This window comes from Eptesicus fuscus, chromosome 12 (assembly GCF_027574615.1).
Source record: "Eptesicus fuscus isolate TK198812 chromosome 12, DD_ASM_mEF_20220401, whole genome shotgun sequence".
Classification (NCBI taxonomy): domain Eukaryota; kingdom Metazoa; phylum Chordata; class Mammalia; order Chiroptera; family Vespertilionidae; genus Eptesicus; species Eptesicus fuscus.
In genome coordinates, this window is record NC_072484.1 from 46,016,946 (window position 1) to 46,036,183 (window position 19,238).

At 36.6% G+C, this 19,238-nt stretch overlaps 1 protein-coding gene across 1 annotated transcript in view; it reads left to right on the forward strand.

Annotated features, from left to right (window-relative positions):
- Positions 1-19,238, forward strand: part of CDH7 (cadherin 7) — a 105,268-nt gene that overhangs the window by 36,414 nt on the left and 49,616 nt on the right. Inside the window, exons 2-5 of the mRNA XM_008160580.3 lie at positions 2,788-3,082; positions 7,045-7,164; positions 13,456-13,623; positions 16,511-16,698. Coding sequence (XP_008158802.3) covers positions 2,788-3,082; positions 7,045-7,164; positions 13,456-13,623; positions 16,511-16,698 — 771 coding nt within the window. The remainder of the gene's footprint in view (positions 1-2,787; positions 3,083-7,044; positions 7,165-13,455; positions 13,624-16,510; positions 16,699-19,238) is intronic.

The following is a 19,238-nucleotide window of genomic DNA, read 5'->3' on the forward strand; positions in this document are numbered from 1 at the left end:
CACAGATCCAATGTCTGATTGCATCTGATCATCACATATCCGTCCTAACACTTCAATGTTAGTTGGTCATCACTTTTAACTGCACGTGTTTGTACAGTTGCAAGGTCACTGACCTTATACTCAAAGCACCTTTCTACTTGTGAAGTTTGGCAGTGATTATAAGCCTAGGATGGTCCTTGCTGGGGGGAAAGTGCCAGTGATGGAGAGGATGGTAAAAAGTTCAAGGGCTCCTGAAACAGGTGAGAGAGAGAGAGTGAGTGAGCGTGAGAGAGAGAGAGAGAGTGTGTGTGTGTGTGTGTGTGTGTTAGAGGAGTTAGAGGAGAAAGAATCTAATCCTTGCATAATTGGAGATACAGTGAAAACAGCAGTAGTTTTGACTGGGATTAGTTAAATGAATCATAAGGTCTGGTTCTATAAATGGGAGTCCCTAATTAGATTTAAAGATACAGCAGGCCTTTGACTGAAGGAGTGACCTGTGTATTACGTATATATTTCTGTGGCCATCGAATCTTCCTTAACATTTCGCACCACAGTCAGCCATAGCATGTAGACACTCCTAACCCAGAGAGGCTCAGATAAGGGTGAGGAGTGGTTTGGAGGGTGACTGTGAGACGTATCTATGGGGGAGTACTTGAGGTGTCAGCAGCTTGAAAACAACTTGTTTTCGTTTATCATCTGCCTTTGTCTCAGGACTTGGACTTTTTGGTATGTGTTGTTGAGGGTGGTAGAAGTTAGTGCTGTTATATAATGCCAAGAAAGGAGCCTCTGGTAAGTCGTAAAGCATGTGGATGGCAACCACCTGAAGCACTGAGATTCTTTAACATTTGGGGAGCTATCAGGTGGGGACAGGTGGCATGTGCCAGTCTCTCAGAGGGAGGGTCCCACAGGAGGGGGTGACGATGGGCTTCCACCAGCTTGCAGGGATTTATAATCCTGGTGCAGTCACAGAGAGCTGGCTGCAGGACCTCAGGCAAAATCCTTAGCCTTTGTCTACCTCGGTTTCCTCATCTGTTCGTAGGGATGATAGAGTCATAATGTGAACACAGAATGAGTTATTGCACAGAGAACATTAAGAACAGGTCCTGGCGCACATGGAGCACACAAAGTATACTCTTTCTCAGCTTTCTTCATCCTACATTAGAGGGAGATATGTATGGAGTAGTAACCCTGAGAATGACAGGAGAAAGTGAAGTAATTCACTATATTTCAGGACTACAACTTCTCCACATGCTGGATAAACATGCAGAACTGTGATCCACCTGATGATCCCACTTTGGACAAATCTAAATTATAATTGGTGCCAGAAATTCACTTTCTGTACTTTTTAGTCCTGACTAAAAGCTACAGAAACTAAAGCATAAATCAGGTATTTGAATATTCTGAAGCAGAGTATAAACACAGCTGTTCTGGTACAGTGGAGGGATCACTTACAGAAATCCGGGGTACAAGCCAGCGCTCTCCCCAACCGCTCCCACAGAAGGAACATACGCCCTGCACGCACCTTCCTAAGCAGTTCGCCATATTTTATATTTTTAGCACCTCGTCTTTTGAAGAATGCAGACACGGTTCCGTAGGACAGGGGAAAGCTGTGTTATTTGGTTAAATCGGGTTTTTGCATTCATATTTATCCAAGTCCAGAATGATGGCCATTCTAGGGAATGAACGATTGTTGAAATGACGGATTCAGTGTTGGATTTCTCAGGTGATGAAGTTCAGAAAAATGTGTAATCATTTCTGAGTTTTCTAAGGTCCCTCTGTTCAACATAATGTTCTGGCGTGCAGAAGGGACGGTCCCAGATAGAAAATGCAAATCAGCGGCACAACCCATGCTCCTTGATGCCAGGGTTAATCATGCACATCGGAATGCAGTTCTTGGTATTTGGAGAAAGGGTCTAGTTGAAGTCTCAGGCACGTATGAATTTAAAATTCCTACTTCAGAGAGCAGTGCTATTTTTTTTCAGCTTCAAATTTTGAAGTATAGAACAGGATCTGGGCACTGATTTAATGATGGGCATTCATCCATATTTGACAGTCATGAAAAAGAGAGTGAAGTGGGCGGGAGGGCAGCCTCAGAGAATGCTGGTATTTATAAGTATAATACATACTGCATTAGATCGAGATTTATAAATGTTCTATAGCAAGTCCCTTTGCTTGGAACAAGACCAAATCAACCCATTATACGTGTTTACTGAATATCTGCTCAGTTCGAAGGAGATGTCTACTAGTAAATCAGGCAAGGACAGACCCATTAAAAAAAAACAAAAAAACAAAACAAAGTTCCGGCCCTATCCAGTTTGGCTCAATGGATAGAATGTCAGCCTGCAGACTGAAAGGTCCCGGGTTCGATTCTGGTCAAGGGCACATGCCTGGGTTGCGGGTTCGATCCCCAGTATGGGGCATTCAGGAGGCAGCCAATCAATGATTCTCTGTCATCATTGATGTTTCTAGCTCTCTCTCCCTGTCCCTTCCTCTCTCTGAAATCAATAAAAATGTATTAAAAGCAACAACAACAAAACCAAAAACACCCACAAGTTCCTAACTTCGGGAGAGACATAAAATAGCTTTGGAGATGAGGCTGTTTACAGGAAGAAATGAAACTGTCTTGCTCACCAGGGCAAGCGGACATGCTCTAATAGCCTGTCCGCTGTGCACAGTGAGTGCCAGCTAATATTTCCAAGAGCAAAAAAATTGCATGTGCTGCTGCCCAACGTAAGAATTATTTTTACATATCTCCATACCGCTGACTCCCTTGTAAGTTAATCTCATCTCACATGAATTTTTCACCAGCTTCACTCTGATGTTGATAAAGGAGATGGTTCCATCAAATACATCTTGTCAGGCGAAGGGGCAAGTTCCATTTTCATTATTGATGAGAACACGGGGGATATCCATGCCACCAAGAGGCTGGATCGCGAGGAGCAGGCCTACTACACGCTCCGAGCCCAAGCGCTGGACAGGCTCACCAACAAGCCCGTGGAGCCCGAGTCCGAGTTCGTCATCAAGATCCAGGACATCAATGACAACGAGCCCAGGTTCTTGGATGGCCCGTACACTGCCGGGATTCCCGAAATGTCTCCTGTGGGTAAGTTGACAAGCGCTTGTTTTGCAGTGTCTGATTTTAGGGGCTTTGGCTTTACAATTAAATCATCATATGTCCTGGAAAGAAAATCACGTTTGTATAACATAACAGTTAGGGTGAGGGGAGTGTTGGAGACGTGTTTGTAACCAGGACCTGAATGCTATTGTTCAACATGTTGGTTTATTATATGGCAAATTAGGAAGTTTTTCCTTTTACACAGCTAGCTCAATATTTTCAGGAAAGCTCTTAGTTTTTACATTCACTTGCGATGTAAAATTTAAAAATAATAATTAAAATGATGCCTAAGAAGTTAAAAAGGAAAATCTTTGCGGACACAACAGGGGGACAGTCTTTTATTTTTCTCTCTCCTGATAGTAGGATAATGATGAACTACTGTAAGCATCTCTCTGTGGTCATGGTATTAGGTAGGTTGTGAGTGGCTAGTCAGACTGTCATTTAGATCTGAGGGTCTCTTCTGTAGCGTATTCTTGAATGACAAAGGCCCATCCACATGCCACTAGTAATCTTTTTCTAATTTCTCCAGAAAATTAAATGCATGGGATTTTATATTGAATTAATAATAATGGGAAAGTGATCCTCAGTTTGAGGTATATAAAAGAATGACGAAGGTTGTTTTGTTCCAAGACCCTTTGACATTGCCCCATTTCTGCAAAAACAGAAAGTACTTCCAGTATATACTCTATATCAAATAATATTAAACTCTGTTTTAAATTCAGTGTATTCAGGTACCTTTGGAATAGTTTCAGCCAGTATTTAGTTTAAATATGGATGACCTTACAAAACAATAAAACATTATGGGGTTGGAATAGAGACAGTAGCTTTATATGTTTATTTCCTGTTATTTTTAGTATCAAAGGAGGATGCTTATTTAAAATAATAATTGAACTTGTATTTTAACACAGGAAAGTTTTACCCTGTGTGGTTTTACTTTCAATAAAGGTCATTTCATTCATACCGGGATTCAATAAACGCATCGACTATGCTGGAAAGTGCAATTGCAAAGATGTGTATTGTGTGTGCCCTTTAGGAGAAATCAGAATTCAGTGACCCGAGATTTCTGTTCTTATTGGATGGGAGAGGGAAATTTATTTGGGGCACATGGCTCTTGATTCCAAAGAAATCCAAATTGAGGATGAGCCAGAGGAATTGATGCTTGTGGGCAGGAAAAAATCCGAACCACAGTAGTGGTATTATCACTCCAGTAGCTTCTGTGTACAGATTTCTTTGACCAAACAAGCTTTTTCACACTTTCTCTGTAGAGCTTGCCTCTTCAGAGTGCTTCATGCTGTTGTTGTTTAACCACAATAACAAAAACAACAGCGACAACAGCAGCAACAAGATTTTGGAGGTTTTAGAGAAAAAGAAGGCACATTATCCTTCTCAGGACAGTAATGTTTAGCAAAACAGGAATTTTGAGGAGTGTTAGAGCAATTCAGTTCAACCCCATCATTCTCCTGGGCATGGTGGGTGCTCTTCATTGGCTTGCTAAGGTTTTCCTCTCCTGCCTGGAACAGAAGGGAAACTTGGTTTCAGAGGCTAATGGATGCCCTGTGGCTTTGGTTTCAATGGTGCCACTCTGGTGCCAAACAGCATGATTTTTTTACACACGTTAACTTATTTTAGTTTTTTTTTATTGATTCCAACAGGTTCAGAACTTCTTAGAAAATGATGTTCTAATGTCTTCAGGATTTAATTGACACTAATTGTGATCACTGGGTTAATATCAACATTTGAAATAAGAATAATGAAGTTCTACCTAAAATAGGTTATATGGATTTTTAGTGCGTCAGAGTTTATCAAAGTATTTTATTCTAACTAAGTAGCTATGATAACCACTAAGTAGTATGTTATATATATCACAAGCTATTAGTGTTTAATATTGAAGGCTATTTTTTTTCATTATATGCTGACTATTGTAAGATTTAAAATACTTGCCAGCCCTTAGGATTGTTTATTCGTTGCCAGAAGAGCATACAAAAGCATGGAAAATTTAGTTATTTGAGAATATGTCTGTGTATACAGTAAAGTAATGAACACTTTAGAAGAATATATATAGTGCACAACCAAATTTCCTGAAATATACTTTTCATCATTTTGTTTGTTTAAAGTTGTTTTCTTTTCTAATGAAGTAGGAAATCAATACTAATTATATCATTAGAATGAATAGTGCTGTAAGATGGTGCATTATAGAGAAAATAGATGTCATTGATTCTAACATTTTAAAATAAATCAAAATTTAATTCTTAAAACGGTTTTCAAATATACATTTTTCACTATTTGGTCTTAGCAGGCATTCACAGGGCACAATCACCCAAGATCATAAAAGAAAAAAAAGAAAGCTAGCAAAACAAATCTTCAGCATAAAAAAAAAGTGCCATATATTTTACTTCATAATTTCAACCTAATTTTAAATAAAATGGAATTGCTAATGGAAATCAGTGTGTGAAGAAAAGAATGTATTTATTACAAAATGGACATTAATGACTTTTTAAAGGCATTTATAAAGGGGGATCTGTGTATGAATATATCTAAAAGAAATGTTAGATGAAAAATGCCGTATTTTCAAGAAATTATTAGAGCCAAACTTGAACCTTAGTAAAGTTACTTTAGTAAAACACATTAAAAAGATGATCTGTTCCATCTCCATCAGATAGAGGATAATTGATAAAATAACATGTGTTTAAATATATAAACTAAGAAAACATACCTGTTTTTAAGATTACATTCCAAATGGAAATAAAAAGAACAGAGCACACTAAATGCTTTCCCTAGGGAATAGGTAGATATGTGGTAAAATGAAGAAGCAATATGACACTTTGTCTTATGAATTGTAGAAAAACAGCTAATAATGAAATTATTAAAATTGTCATGTTTTTCCTCCTTTGGGGGTTTGGTTGAAATTTTCATTTCATACTTTTGCTTTAAATCAATTAGTAGAAACAAATAAAAAATAAATAAAACTACTACTAAAGAGATAGAAGAGCCAACTAATACCCAGTTAAATATTAATCCAGTATTCTTTTATAGTGGAATTTATTGGAGTGACATTGGTTCATAGAACCATACAGGTTTCAAGTGTATAACTCAGCAAAGCATTGTCTGCACACTGCATACTATATCGCCCAAAGCAAAGTCTGTTTCCATCCCCATTCTCCCCGCTTTTGCCCAACTCCTCCTAACCACCCTCCTTTACCTCTGGCTATCACCACACTGTGATAGCATGTGTTATATAACATATATGGTGTGGGTTTTTTTCCTGCTTAATTCTTTCACCTTCTTTCATCCAGTCCCCAACCTCCTTCCTCTCTAACAGCTGTCAGTCGGTTCCATGTACCCATCCATGCTTCTGTTTCTATTTTGTTCATTGGTTTATTTTGTTCATTAGATTCCACATGTAAGGGAGATCACATGGTATGTGTCTTTCGCTAACTCATTTATTTCACTGGACCTGGAGATTAAAATGATAGTGAGATAATCCAATATTCTTTATTCAATTAATGGAGTTTCTGTTTCTGTCTGGGTTTGCTCAGCTGCAGCAGTGAGATCCCCTTCATGATTTCAGGTTCAGATGCTCTTGTTTGTCAGGCTGCCTCCTGGACAGTGATTGAGACTTAGAGAGATTGCTCCTGCTAAAAACTTGTTACCTGGCCCTGATGGATGAGATGCCAAAAATTTGAGTCCCTTCCAATTCTGAGTATATCCCAGTCTAATAGGCATCATCAATCTTATACTTTTGCCAACCTATTTTCATGCCCCTTAAATATTTCTGAGGGCTTAATGAGTATTTATCATACTTCTATCAAATTTTAATGTGCCTTGAAACAAGAAAAATGCAAAATTTAAAAAAATCTAGTATCTAGTGCAGAATCATCAGACTTTTGTGAGTGTTTACATTTTGTGGCATCGGAAGTTTTTAATTCATTGGTTTTTGGGTTGGCATGTAGGGACCTCAGTGGTACAAGTGACAGCAACCGATGCTGATGATCCTACATATGGCAACAGCGCCCGCGTGGTCTACAGTATTCTGCAAGGACAGCCATATTTCTCGGTGGAACCCAAGACAGGTAAAACTTGAAATGCGACACTCCTCAGAAAGTCAACATGTCTACCTTGGCATAGAATTAATATTAGTGATTTTTATGCCATATAGTGGGCACTGATACCATTTTATGGTGCTTTTTTCAATTATATATATATATCACAAGCTTTTAGTGTTTAATATTGAAGGCTATTTTTTTCATTACATGCTGACTATTGTAAGTCAATACGTATATTATGGTAATAAGTAGCATATTATTTATAAAGTCAATAGCACTTATTAAGAACATTTAAAAATATTTATCAGTATTCTTAATTATAAGATATTTTATATTAAAACTATTTCCACTATCTCCTGACTGCATAAAAAATCTTGATTATTTTCCTTTAAGTTTTATTTTTTGTTTCTCTTCTTTTTTTAAAAAAAATAAAATTTTTATTGATTTTAGAGAGGAAGGGAGAGGGAGAGACAGAAACATAAATGATGAGAGAGAATCATCAATTGGTGGCCTCCTGCATGTCCCACACTGGGGATCGAGCTTGCAACCCAGGCATGTGCCCTGACCAGGAATTGAACTGACGCTCAACCACTGAACCACGCAGGCTGGGCTCTATTCTTTAATTAATTCACAGAGGAATTACACACAGTGAAATTTAATTCTCAAGAATAAATCTGTCTGCTATGCAGCCAAATCAGTGGTAGGTTCAGTTTATCATTCAGAGGCCAGATTTCTTAGGGAAATTAGTTTAAACATCACAGATAGGATGAATTCTGCTAAATCAAAGACTAAGTTAAATGGCTAATTTTTAATATCAAGAGCCAAAAAAAATAAGATTTGCAAGATTGCCTAGATAGAATATGTGGCTGTTTGGCTAGATGCTGTGTTTTGCTTTTAAGCTGATACAGTTTACATTAAGTAAGAATATAATTTGGAGCACTATATCAGCTATAAAATAATATTTTATCAATTCTTCTTTTCTGGCTCTGTGTGGAGGGAAGAGTGGGTGGGTGTGAAGATGGTTGGTGTGTGCCATGGATTCTCTTCATTGCTGTGAAAATCCAAAACTTCCTTATGTTTTAATAATTTTGCCTTTATCACAGAGAATTCTTCAAATAGCCATGCTTATGATTATGAATATTTGATAGTACCTATGATTCTAAATGAATTTTTAATTCCACTTATCCTGCTTTCCATATTTTTTAAAAAATGGCAATTTTAATTCATTCTCAAATCACTGCGGGGGATAAAAATTTTAAATGTCTTTTGAGAATGGCAGTTGTAATCATGCATGAACAGAGATGTGAATTTAATTCTAGCCTGTCATTCATTAGAATTTTTGGAGACTGCATTGTATATTTAGTGGTGAAGTTTTAAAGCCACTTGCAAAGTCTAGTAGAGAAGAAATAGTTGTGATTAAGCTAGTACTAAAGGAGAAGCAAGTGAAAGTATTCTGTTTGTGATATGAAGCCTGTGAATGAAGAAAGCATATTTGTGGTTGATTGCAGGATAGACCTGAGAACTTAAATTCAAACACCCACCCATTCCTTTCTCTACTCTTTATAGCCTGCAAAGACATTGACAAGTTTCTGACATTCTGCTAACAAATTATATACTCTTGCATTATATAAGCGCTCTAAAAATAGCATGTACTAATTCCAAGGGTTAAATATTTTGCTTCTCTTAATGGTAGGCTTTTGATTTTAGCTCTGTTGTAAGCTCACAGGTTTTTCATAAGCCCTGTGTAGGTGGGGTCTCCCTGGTTGATTAACTGGGCAGTAATCTATTGCATGGGATCATATTATTAGTACTTCAAATGTAAGTTTAATTTCAGAATCTAAGGGCTTCTGTATGACCAGAGATGAAGCGAGTTTGACTTTATTGTGTTTAGAGTTTTTAGGGCTCTAGTCATTGGGACTTCTCATCTGTAGTCATTAGTGCAGAGCTCTTCTGGGAATTTTTAACATCTCTGCTAATTCATAAGATGGAGAATGCACCTTTTGCCCCCAAAATGCATTTTATGACCAAAAAAAAAAAAGGACAATTTTTAGTACTTAAGGGCATGAAGACCTGTAAATTAAATTAAGGACACATATGTAATACCTTAATCAATAAAGAAATTTAAAAAATTTGAGTTAGGCTTCCTTACTTGGTGTCAGTATTATTCTCTGTGAGAAATAACATTATTTCTTCATCTCTAAATTTAAGAGTTTTGAGAAGAAAGTAACATTTCTGACAGAAAAAAAACAACACATGCTGAATATATGCTAACTCAAGATTATGTAAAAAAAAACAAAAAAAAAAAGGACCAGGAAATCACTACTAGGTACATCTCTAAGTTTTTTAAACTTCTAATTTCTTTTTTAAAAAGAAAAAAAATTAAGTTTATTATTAATAAGGATCATATTAATAATCACTATTACTATTTATGGATCACATATCATTAACCCAGCATTGCTGAAACCTCCACCATGGTTCATCGTAGCACCACTTACAGGCCCAAATGGCCTAAGGGAACTGCGTTTCCTACCTTAATTTCTCCATTCATAAAACAAGAATGAGAGTACCTGCAAAAACCGGTGTTGACAATTGACTGCAACAAGCAAATAGAACACATTGGAAACATGATAATGTAATAGTAAACTAAGAGATTCCTGTCACCTATCTTTACAGCGTCCCCCAGTTTACTGAGAGACTGAGGTTATTTCAGAGTGTTCACCTATTCTGTAAACCTGCAAGCAAACAGACCCCCGGTTTGGTCTCTTTCACATATGGCAGTTCAAAATGAAAGTGCAGGCGTCTTGTTCTAAAATTAGAAGGATTTCAGGATGTCATCAGCAGAGCAAGAAGCCCAGCATGGGACCAGTGTGACTGCACAGGCCACAAGGCCACGGAGCTGGCCCTGGACAGTGGATTGAATGTGAAATATCACTTGTCATGCCGGAGTTCTTCTGTAAACATAGAGGTGTGACTACTTGGTACCTGTGTTATGCTGGGTGGGGCAAAAGTAGTTTACCATTATTCATATGGAAAATAATGCAATAATTAGTGATAATACAAGAATAAACTCTGTGTTTGGTGTACTCACAGCTGAAAACCTACTTTTGCCCTACCTTGTATAGTACATGTGTATTTGTTACCTCATAATTTTATGTAAATAATATAGCCATCACAAAACCCCCTTCCACTGCCCTTACGCGTGATCCATTCTGTGGCATGGCTCATGGTGAGGAGGTGCCTCACTCATGTCAGGGCTTGCTGCCAAGCTCGCCTCGCAGCCTACACAAGTCTCATCCTCAGCCTCTTTATTTGATGCCCGCTCAGGAATTCTTTGATTTTCTAGAAGCTTTCATCTTTACTATTGGCTCTTCTCTGTCTTCTTATGGTTCTATTATATGCTTCACCAAAAGGTAGACAAACAATACAAGGTTCAGACAGAAAATTTAGAAATAAGTATACATTATTAGGAGGAGATTCACCTTGCATGCCTAATGTATATTGCACCTAGACAGCACGGATATCTTCAACCACATATTCCCTGGGTCATGTGATAGTACACACCCCTGAGACTAATCCGAAGCATGAGTGAGCAGAATGAAGACACCAACATTGTTTGATTCCCTACCCTGGGGTGGTACATACATAAATTCTTCAGAAGATCCCATGGTAACAGAACACGCAAGAACAAACAAATCCATGACTGGGAGGACATTAGAGAATCATCTAAACTCTTATTTCCGACCAAACACCATGCTGTTGCTGAACAATAACAATGATAAATTTATGTTTCATATGCACAGTACTTCTTTGTGAACATGGATTATAAATACATGGAAAGTTCTGGGTTACTGGGTCAGATGAAAAATTATTCAGAAAGCCCCATATGTGATCCAGTCTCTTGTCTAAAGAGCTGCAGGATATATTCTTCTCATTAGAGTAGCTGAAAAGTATTGATTATTGAAATTAAATAGTATTGTCTTGCATAAGCCCTCAGAACTGTAGGGATCTGACTAGCAGGATTGGCCTTTCCCACTTCAGAGCTATAGTGTTAAGGACTTGCTGTGTGCATGTGTGTCTATAAAATACATAGCAAGACGCAAGTCAAATGCAGCATCTGAGACTTCTTTTCCAAATGTCGACAGTTTATACATAAAAGCGAAAAGCTAGCAAAAGTCATAGAACTATAAATCTATCATTTTTTGAGTGTCCCTATTTAAATTCAATTCTCTCCCAATTATTTTATTCTTGTCAAAAATATGTTTAATATTTGAGGTATTGAGAAATTACCTTTGCCATCTGCATTACTTTGCAAACTTATGTCATGATTTTTGCTTTGGGAAAGTGTTATTTATAGGATCACTTATAAAGAGACAATTAGAGGTGTGAAAAATAAGTGAGTGATTTTGACTACTGGACTTCTCTCCTAATAATTCTATATTTTCTTTAAAAATAAATGCCTCTAAGTCAGTCTCTGAGGGAATGAGGCTGTAGTGTTTCCTTTGCTGACGTGTTGAAATGCTGTGGAACTCTCTCTATCACAATAATTGTTCAACATTGTTAGTATATTAGAATAAGTGATCTTTAAAAACAACAACAAAAACTGGCCTAATTAAAGTATAATTTAAATGCTTAACATATAGATGTTATTGTTGGTGTGTGTATGTCTGTGTGTTTGTATTTGATAGCTAGTGCTCAGATCTAAGCAAAAATGTGGTTAAGATAGTTTGTTCTCTAACTTGGAATCTTAGGAATCCATAATTCATTGCTTAAGTCATTCTTAAATATTGAAAAGCTTTTCTCATCTGTTTCCTGTCCCAAGAACAGTAGTTGAACTATAGAATATTGTGAAGTACAGGGCCAGATTAGTATAGTATTACCTAGGCTTGTAAGTTATACTTAGAGCTAAAATATAAGACAGACCACTTAAGAAACAGCCTTTAAACAATTTAAAATTAAATATAAAAATTTGGAGGATATGAAATCATTTTTATGCTGAACATGAGGGGAAAGGATACTTATCCAAATTTGTATATAATTATTTACTTCCTAAAGACCCATCCTCTATCAAAAAACCCAGTTTCTCTCATGAAAAGTCCATGACACAAGACTTCCTCTCCCTCAGGAGTCAGGGAAGATTTAAATTCTGACTTGCTCCTAAAAGTTAGAATATTTAATATATTTTAATAAAATATATTAGACATTTTTTTCAAAGTAAGTCAATAAACAAAAGTGTCTTAGGTGCTTAGGTCAGATATTGTCTTTGTTGGAGAAAATGAAAGTGCAAGAAATGATTAAGTAGGATTCTGGATTCCTTATATTTAATTAATAATGATCTCATATTGCTAGTTTCAAGGTCTCTATAGACCAATTCTAAATAAATACATTTTCATTAATATTAACTAGATGTACATATACTGAGGATATTAGGTATATATGCCATTTTATATATTTACGTATAACATAAACTAAATTCTACCTCATAATTAGATATTATTGCCTAATATGCTTACATAATAATTAAATTATATAGTTATTAATATAAAATAACTTACTACAATAATGATTATTGAGTCAAATTTCCCCATCAAGCAACACAAAATTCTGAAGTCAATTTGCCATGCATCTAAATTATTGAGGGCTATCAATACCTAATGCAACTGACTAAAAACAACAACAAAACATGCTAATATTTTTAGTGCTGTTGATGACATTAGTATAGTCATCTTATTTTTGGTACTCTTCCTCAGACCTATAGATATAACATAAGATCACCCAGCATCATAGCCACAGTTTGAAATGGTGTTTCGCTTATTAAACGTGAACAACTCTCAGTGTTTTCTTTGTAGAATGTTTCCATTATTTTGATGAAAAATGGATAGTAGAGACCATAGTTGAAGGTGTCATGGTGATTTCACATCACCTGGAATTAAGTTGTTGGAGAGTGTAAAAGAGAAGAAAAGGATGGATTTATTGTCATACACTTGTACAGATGACTGCCCATTATTCTAGATATGGATTTAGTTTTGTTTCCTTATAACTTGATATTTCCTGAACTGCATTTCTAACAACTTGAAGATAATCCTCTCTGTCCAATATTGAAAAGCCCTACTTATCCACATTACAGCATTTTCTCTGTTTTGTAATATTGTATGTAATTATAATATCCCTTTGGTCTTTAATATGCATTAAAATTATTAAAAATAAATAAAACAACAAAAGGCAACATCTCAAGAGGGCCTTGTGACCTATGTCAGTGTTCTTCACTCATATGAATTCAGTGAATCGTGATGCCTTTTACTGGGATTTGAAATTTTACAGGAGTCATCAAGACCGCCCTTCCAAACATGGATAGAGAGGCTAAAGACCAGTATTTGCTTGTTATTCAGGCAAAGGATATGGTTGGTCAAAATGGAGGACTCTCAGGAACCACATCCGTCACCGTGACCCTCACTGATGTCAACGATAACCCACCTCGCTTTCCTCGAAGTAAGCAAGCTATTTTGTTAAATGGAGCCAGGTGTGCTAACTTTCCTTGCCCATCTATAAAAATGTCTTTATAAATAATTTTTATTCAAATTTCTGCTCAAATAATTTACTATTACTGTATTCTCCCACAATTTTGTTTTATCAGGGGCATGATTTTAATTCAGAAATATACAATAAGTAGGATATTGAAAATAAATAAAAGCAATCATATATTTGTATTATTTCTCTCTAAAATACATGGTTCTTCTTCATTCACATTATTTGAATACTAGAGGCCCAGTGCACAAAAATTCGTGCAAGAGTCGGCCTTCTCCTGGCTGCTGGCACCGGCATTCCTCTGGCACCTTCCTCGGGCCACAGGCAGGCACTTGGGACCCGGGCTGCTTCCTTCTGGCCCCGGCTTCATCAGGAAGGATGTCTGGTCTAATTAGCATATTACTCTTTTATTATTATAGATTATACATTATTGTCTTTGTTTGCATATTAACCTTTTTTAAAAAACTAATACATTTTTACTGATTTCAGAGAGGAAAGGAGAGGGAGAGAGAGGTAGGAACATCAATGATGAGAGAGAATCATTGATTGCTGCCTCCTACATGTCCCTCACTGAAGATCCAGCCTGCAGTCTGATTTGGGATTGAACCATGACTTCCTGGTTCATAGGTCAACACTCAACCACTGAGCAACACTGGCCGGGTGTATTAACCATTTTATTCTAAGACATTTTTAAACATTCTGTAACTTACATGGTTGTTGCAATGAGTAATATAAAATAATACTTTATATTATTAGAAAGCCAAAGTAGGAGATTCCTGAGTTCTTTCATTTCTTATTCCACTCCTTTTTTAACCACTTCATGCACATTGAACATTCCTTTCTAGTTCTACCACATTTTTCTTGGGCAAACACTCGGTGTTCCAAAAAGAAATCAGTCTAAAGAACCAGAAAACCACAGGCCCTCAATTTAGTTTCTTTGAGCAAAATGCTTTTAACTTAACCAAGAAAAGATTAAAAAAAAAATTCTGTATGAAGAGATGTTCTGATTATAAAAAAGCATTTTATCTCGCTCTCTTTCAGTTTCCTTTTTCCCCCTCTTTTGTTAAGTGTATGTGGTGCTGCTTTAGAATGTTCAAGAATGTAAGGAGATTTTACAGACCACAATGTCTCTAAAATGCTTGTTTGATAGAAATGGGGAACTAAGCTCTCTTACACAAAGGCCTTCGCAGCGAATAATGGCAAGCAAGGAAGCTTTCTCTGCAGATATGAATGCCACTGTTTTCTTTCAAATACTGCTTCTTTCGATTTTTCATTTTATATATTTTTAATATTTATATTTTACAGCCAACATTTTAATACCTCCTGGCAAAAAAAAAAAACCAAAAAAAAACAAACAAACAACACCCATGCATTTATATCCTAAGTTTTTCTTTTAAAAAAATGAACCTAACCTTAATTGTGCTCTTGATGGCTTCTAAAGGGGGAGGTGAAGATTGTAGGATTAAAAATATACAAACAATAATGTAATTATATTGGGCTCAGAATAAATTTAAATGTTTCTCTTTAAGCCTACAGAGATAAAAAGTGGTGCTTAGAATTTTTGTGGTTTCAGTCCTCAAGATTTGATAAGATAGAGCACAGATTTTCTAGCTTTAGATCCTCTCCTACTTATTAAAGTGAAGGAAGCCAAGGATGTGTCATTAGATATTTCAGTTTTTGCTGTTTTTTTTTTTTTTCTTCTAAAATTTGGTTACTATCTTAACCTTGAAATTTTTGGATGTTTATTAAGGAAAATTCTGGATATGTGTAAAGAATCACTCAAAAATGATAAGCATATATTGTAATCATGTCTTTAAAAATCAGTAACTTATTCACAAAATTTAGAAAATTGCAAACAGCAACAGCTCTCAGCCTAAAATGTGTTTCCTATAGATACATTTTTCTTTACATATTCCTCTCAGAGAGAAACCTTCTTCTGTATAAGAAAGCGATTATGCACCACATTTGGCAACCTGAAGGAAATGGATTGGGGGGAGGAAGAAGGAAACAGTAGGTGATTAGCGCAAACAGTGAAGGAGCATCTGTTCTGAGGACTTTAATAGTTTCGGAGGGTTAGTCCACACATTTCATCTGTTTCCCTACATTTTATTTCTCGTATTTTTGAGTTGAGGGATATTGAAGAGGAATTTTTATAAAAGAATGATTTTTTTTTGTTTTGTTTTGTTTTTTAAGATAAATTATCTTTGCTTCTTTTTCCTCCTGTTCCTATGATATTGCCTCTGCTCTGGTACCATTATATCCCCATCAGTCCTGCATATAACCCACAGAATCATCCTTGGTAAATGTATGAGCTAAAACAAGACTAATATTGTTTTTCATAAACTTTCTTATCCAGTTTTCTGAAACTCTGTTAGTAAAATAAGCTATTATGTAAATTCCAACCTTAAGTAATCAGAACTATTGAGGCTTGTATTTGTCGATGTGAAGCCTAAGCTATACAATTTTTATTTTTTAATATTTACGTTATATTAATTATAGCTGAGTTGTTTACCTTCAATGATTGTATATGAATTAACTATAATTATTTTAAATGTATTTTGGTATTTAAAGTAGCATAGTTCCTACCACTAGAAATATAGAAATGGAGATTCTTTTCTTGCCTCTTCTCAGGCCATATGTTTCTGCTGACACATACTCATTATTATCTAATCACCCTCCTGAAATATCTTGAAACCAAATGAAACTAGTCTCATATTGCCTAGTGTCTTCTTTATTAAAAAAGAACACACAAATGAAGACAAGATGATGCAAAATAGTCAACTAGTTACTTTTTTTTCTCCTCTGTTAGCTTGGTATAAGGTTTGGCTCATTTTTGTTTGACTTTTCGCAGGATCTTACCAATATAATGTCCCCGAGTCACTGCCAGTGACCTCTGTTGTGGCCAGGATTAAAGCTGCTGATGCAGATATTGGGGCTAATGCTGAAATGGAATACAGAATTGTGGATGGTGATGGATTGGGGATTTTCAAGATTTCTGTTGACAAAGATACACAGGAAGGAATCATTACTATACAGAAGGTAACATTTTATTGATTTTTATTTTCTATACTAGAGACCCGGTGCACATGACATTCGTGCACTGGGGGAGAGGGGGGTCCCTCAGCCCGGCCTGTGCCCTCTCACACTCTGGGACCCCTTGGAGGATGTCTACCTTGTGGCTTAAGGTGGCAGTCAGACATCCCTCTCACAGTCCAGGGCTCTCACAGTCCAGGACCCCTCGCTCCTTATCGCCTGCCTGCAGTGGAGGCAGGAGAGGCTCCCGCCACCACCGCTGCGCTTGCCAGCCATGAGCCCAGCTTCTGGCTGAGCTGTGCTCCCCATGTGGGAGTGCACTGACCACCAGGGGGCAGCTCCTGTGTTGAGCTTCTGCCCCTTGGTGGTCAGTGTGCATCACAGTGACTGGTCATTCTGCAGTTCAGTTGATTTGCATATTAGGCTTTTATTATATAGGGTGGCAACTTCACAGAGATTACTGAGAAGCCATGTCTACTTTGAAGGGGAAATGTATTAGACAAATTGCATGGCCACATGGAACCATCATTTTGTGTGTGTGTGTATATGTGTGTGTGTTTTTTTTTTTTTTTAATTTTAGGAAGAGAGGCTGTGCATTTATTTGTAGGTATCATGATCTTGGGGAATACTGAATGACATGTGTAATCATACTCCATCAATTCTGTTCTCTGAGTGAACCCCGCCCTAGCCATAGCTCTATGACAATAGGCACACTGGCCAATGTTTTACTCATTTTAATTGACCTGTTTGGAGAGATGACTGTGCCTCTTCACTGATTATTTCAGTAATGAAACCTTACTATTAACTGAAAGCCTTTGCAAGCAAACCAGATAAGCACTCCACATACTGAAAATAATATAGATAAACTTGGAAACAGAAAGCAAAATGTTGAAAGCTTGCTACATTATCAATTTTTTAATTTGTATTAATTGAAATGCTTGAAAAATTTATTCAAACATAGCAAAGTAAGTTGTGAACCCCATAATGCCTTCCATCTAGGTGCAAAGCAAATCATTGTCATCCAAACTAAAGGCTGTCTGTGAGTGTTTTTTAAGTAGCTCCTGACACTGATTAGATATGGTGAAAATGAGCTGCTTAATCCATCAGCTCTGTTTAGACATGATCTTTAATAAATGTTAAATTTTAAAAAGTGTCAAAAGGAATTATTACTTATCTCAAATATTGGAAACACTAGAAATTGAAATATAAATGAAAATCCCCACTCTGAAAAGGCTGGGATTTTATGTCAGTCTGACAGTCCAGGTGTAAAGCTCTGTAATTAACTCTTCTAGATAATTAACACATATCAAAAAAGGAAGTTATATTTCAGTTGTTATAGGAAAACATATGTTTGATTTCAGGCCAATGGGCAAAACATTTCTGTAGTTATTTCCAGTGGACAGCTGCTGTTTTAGCTCAGCTGGTGAAAATCTATGTAAAAAGTTAAAATAAATAGGATTGGCCAACTGTTGGTAAAATATTTTGTTTTGTTGTGCAAAATAAAAGGAATGCAATAAGGTACACTGCTGCTCAAGGATTTCAAAGATTCATTTGAACTCAATTACTCATATTCAAGAATGTTTAACTATTTTTGTGACATGGCATTATAGATGCATCTAGTTTTTAGGTGAGAAACTATTAATCCAATCTCATTTTCAAGAATTATTTTATCAATTTGTTCAAAATGTAATTAATATTTTATACGCAGCTAGTAGGCTTCATACTGTCATAATCTTCCATTAATCTAGTCTTGTTCTCTCTACAAACCTTAAATAGGGCTTATATTTTAATTTATCACATAAGCATCCAAGAACTGTTGGATCCCTTGAATTATTTAAACTGGTATTTTCCAAGTATATATATCCCACTATTCCCCAGTTCCATTTGAAGAGCCAGAGAAGGCACCAAGCCACTTTTCATTCCAAGAAGCAAGATGAATTTTCTAGCTCTTCAAACACTCCACCTCCTGTGAGAGTCTCCTATGCTCTGCCCCCGTGCCCTCTTTCGCTCACTTTTAAATCTGGAAAAGTGTTCCTGTTGTTCTGTCTTTAAACCAAATAGGTAAACTAGAAAGTAACGTTTTCTGTACAAACTATTTTTCCTGTTCAAGGAAGAGTGTGTTTTGTGTGTGTGTTTCCCATCAATGATGGACGCTCGGTCTAATAAAAATGCAATGAAGTCTCAATTCCACAAACACTGTGGCTTTTCATAGACTTAGCTGTGGCCACGAGGATGTGGGTAAATAACCAAGGCTGTGTAAGAGTATCCAGGAGAGCTCAGACCCCATCTGCCAAGTCGACTGGTCAGTCCCACCTAGTCTCAATTTGAACATGGCCTGAGGAAGGAGTTGAACAGTGGACGGATAACACTGTTCCCCATGTAGACAGGGAAAGGGAGATTTTTCAAAGAGGTGCTACCTGTGCAGATTCATCACATGCAAAGACTTGTGAAGTTCAGAGTTAGCACTGTGAGTAAAATGGGGAAGGGATATTGACATCAGGCAAGGTGATGTAAGTGGAGGGCCTCCTTCCCAACTTTATGTCTCC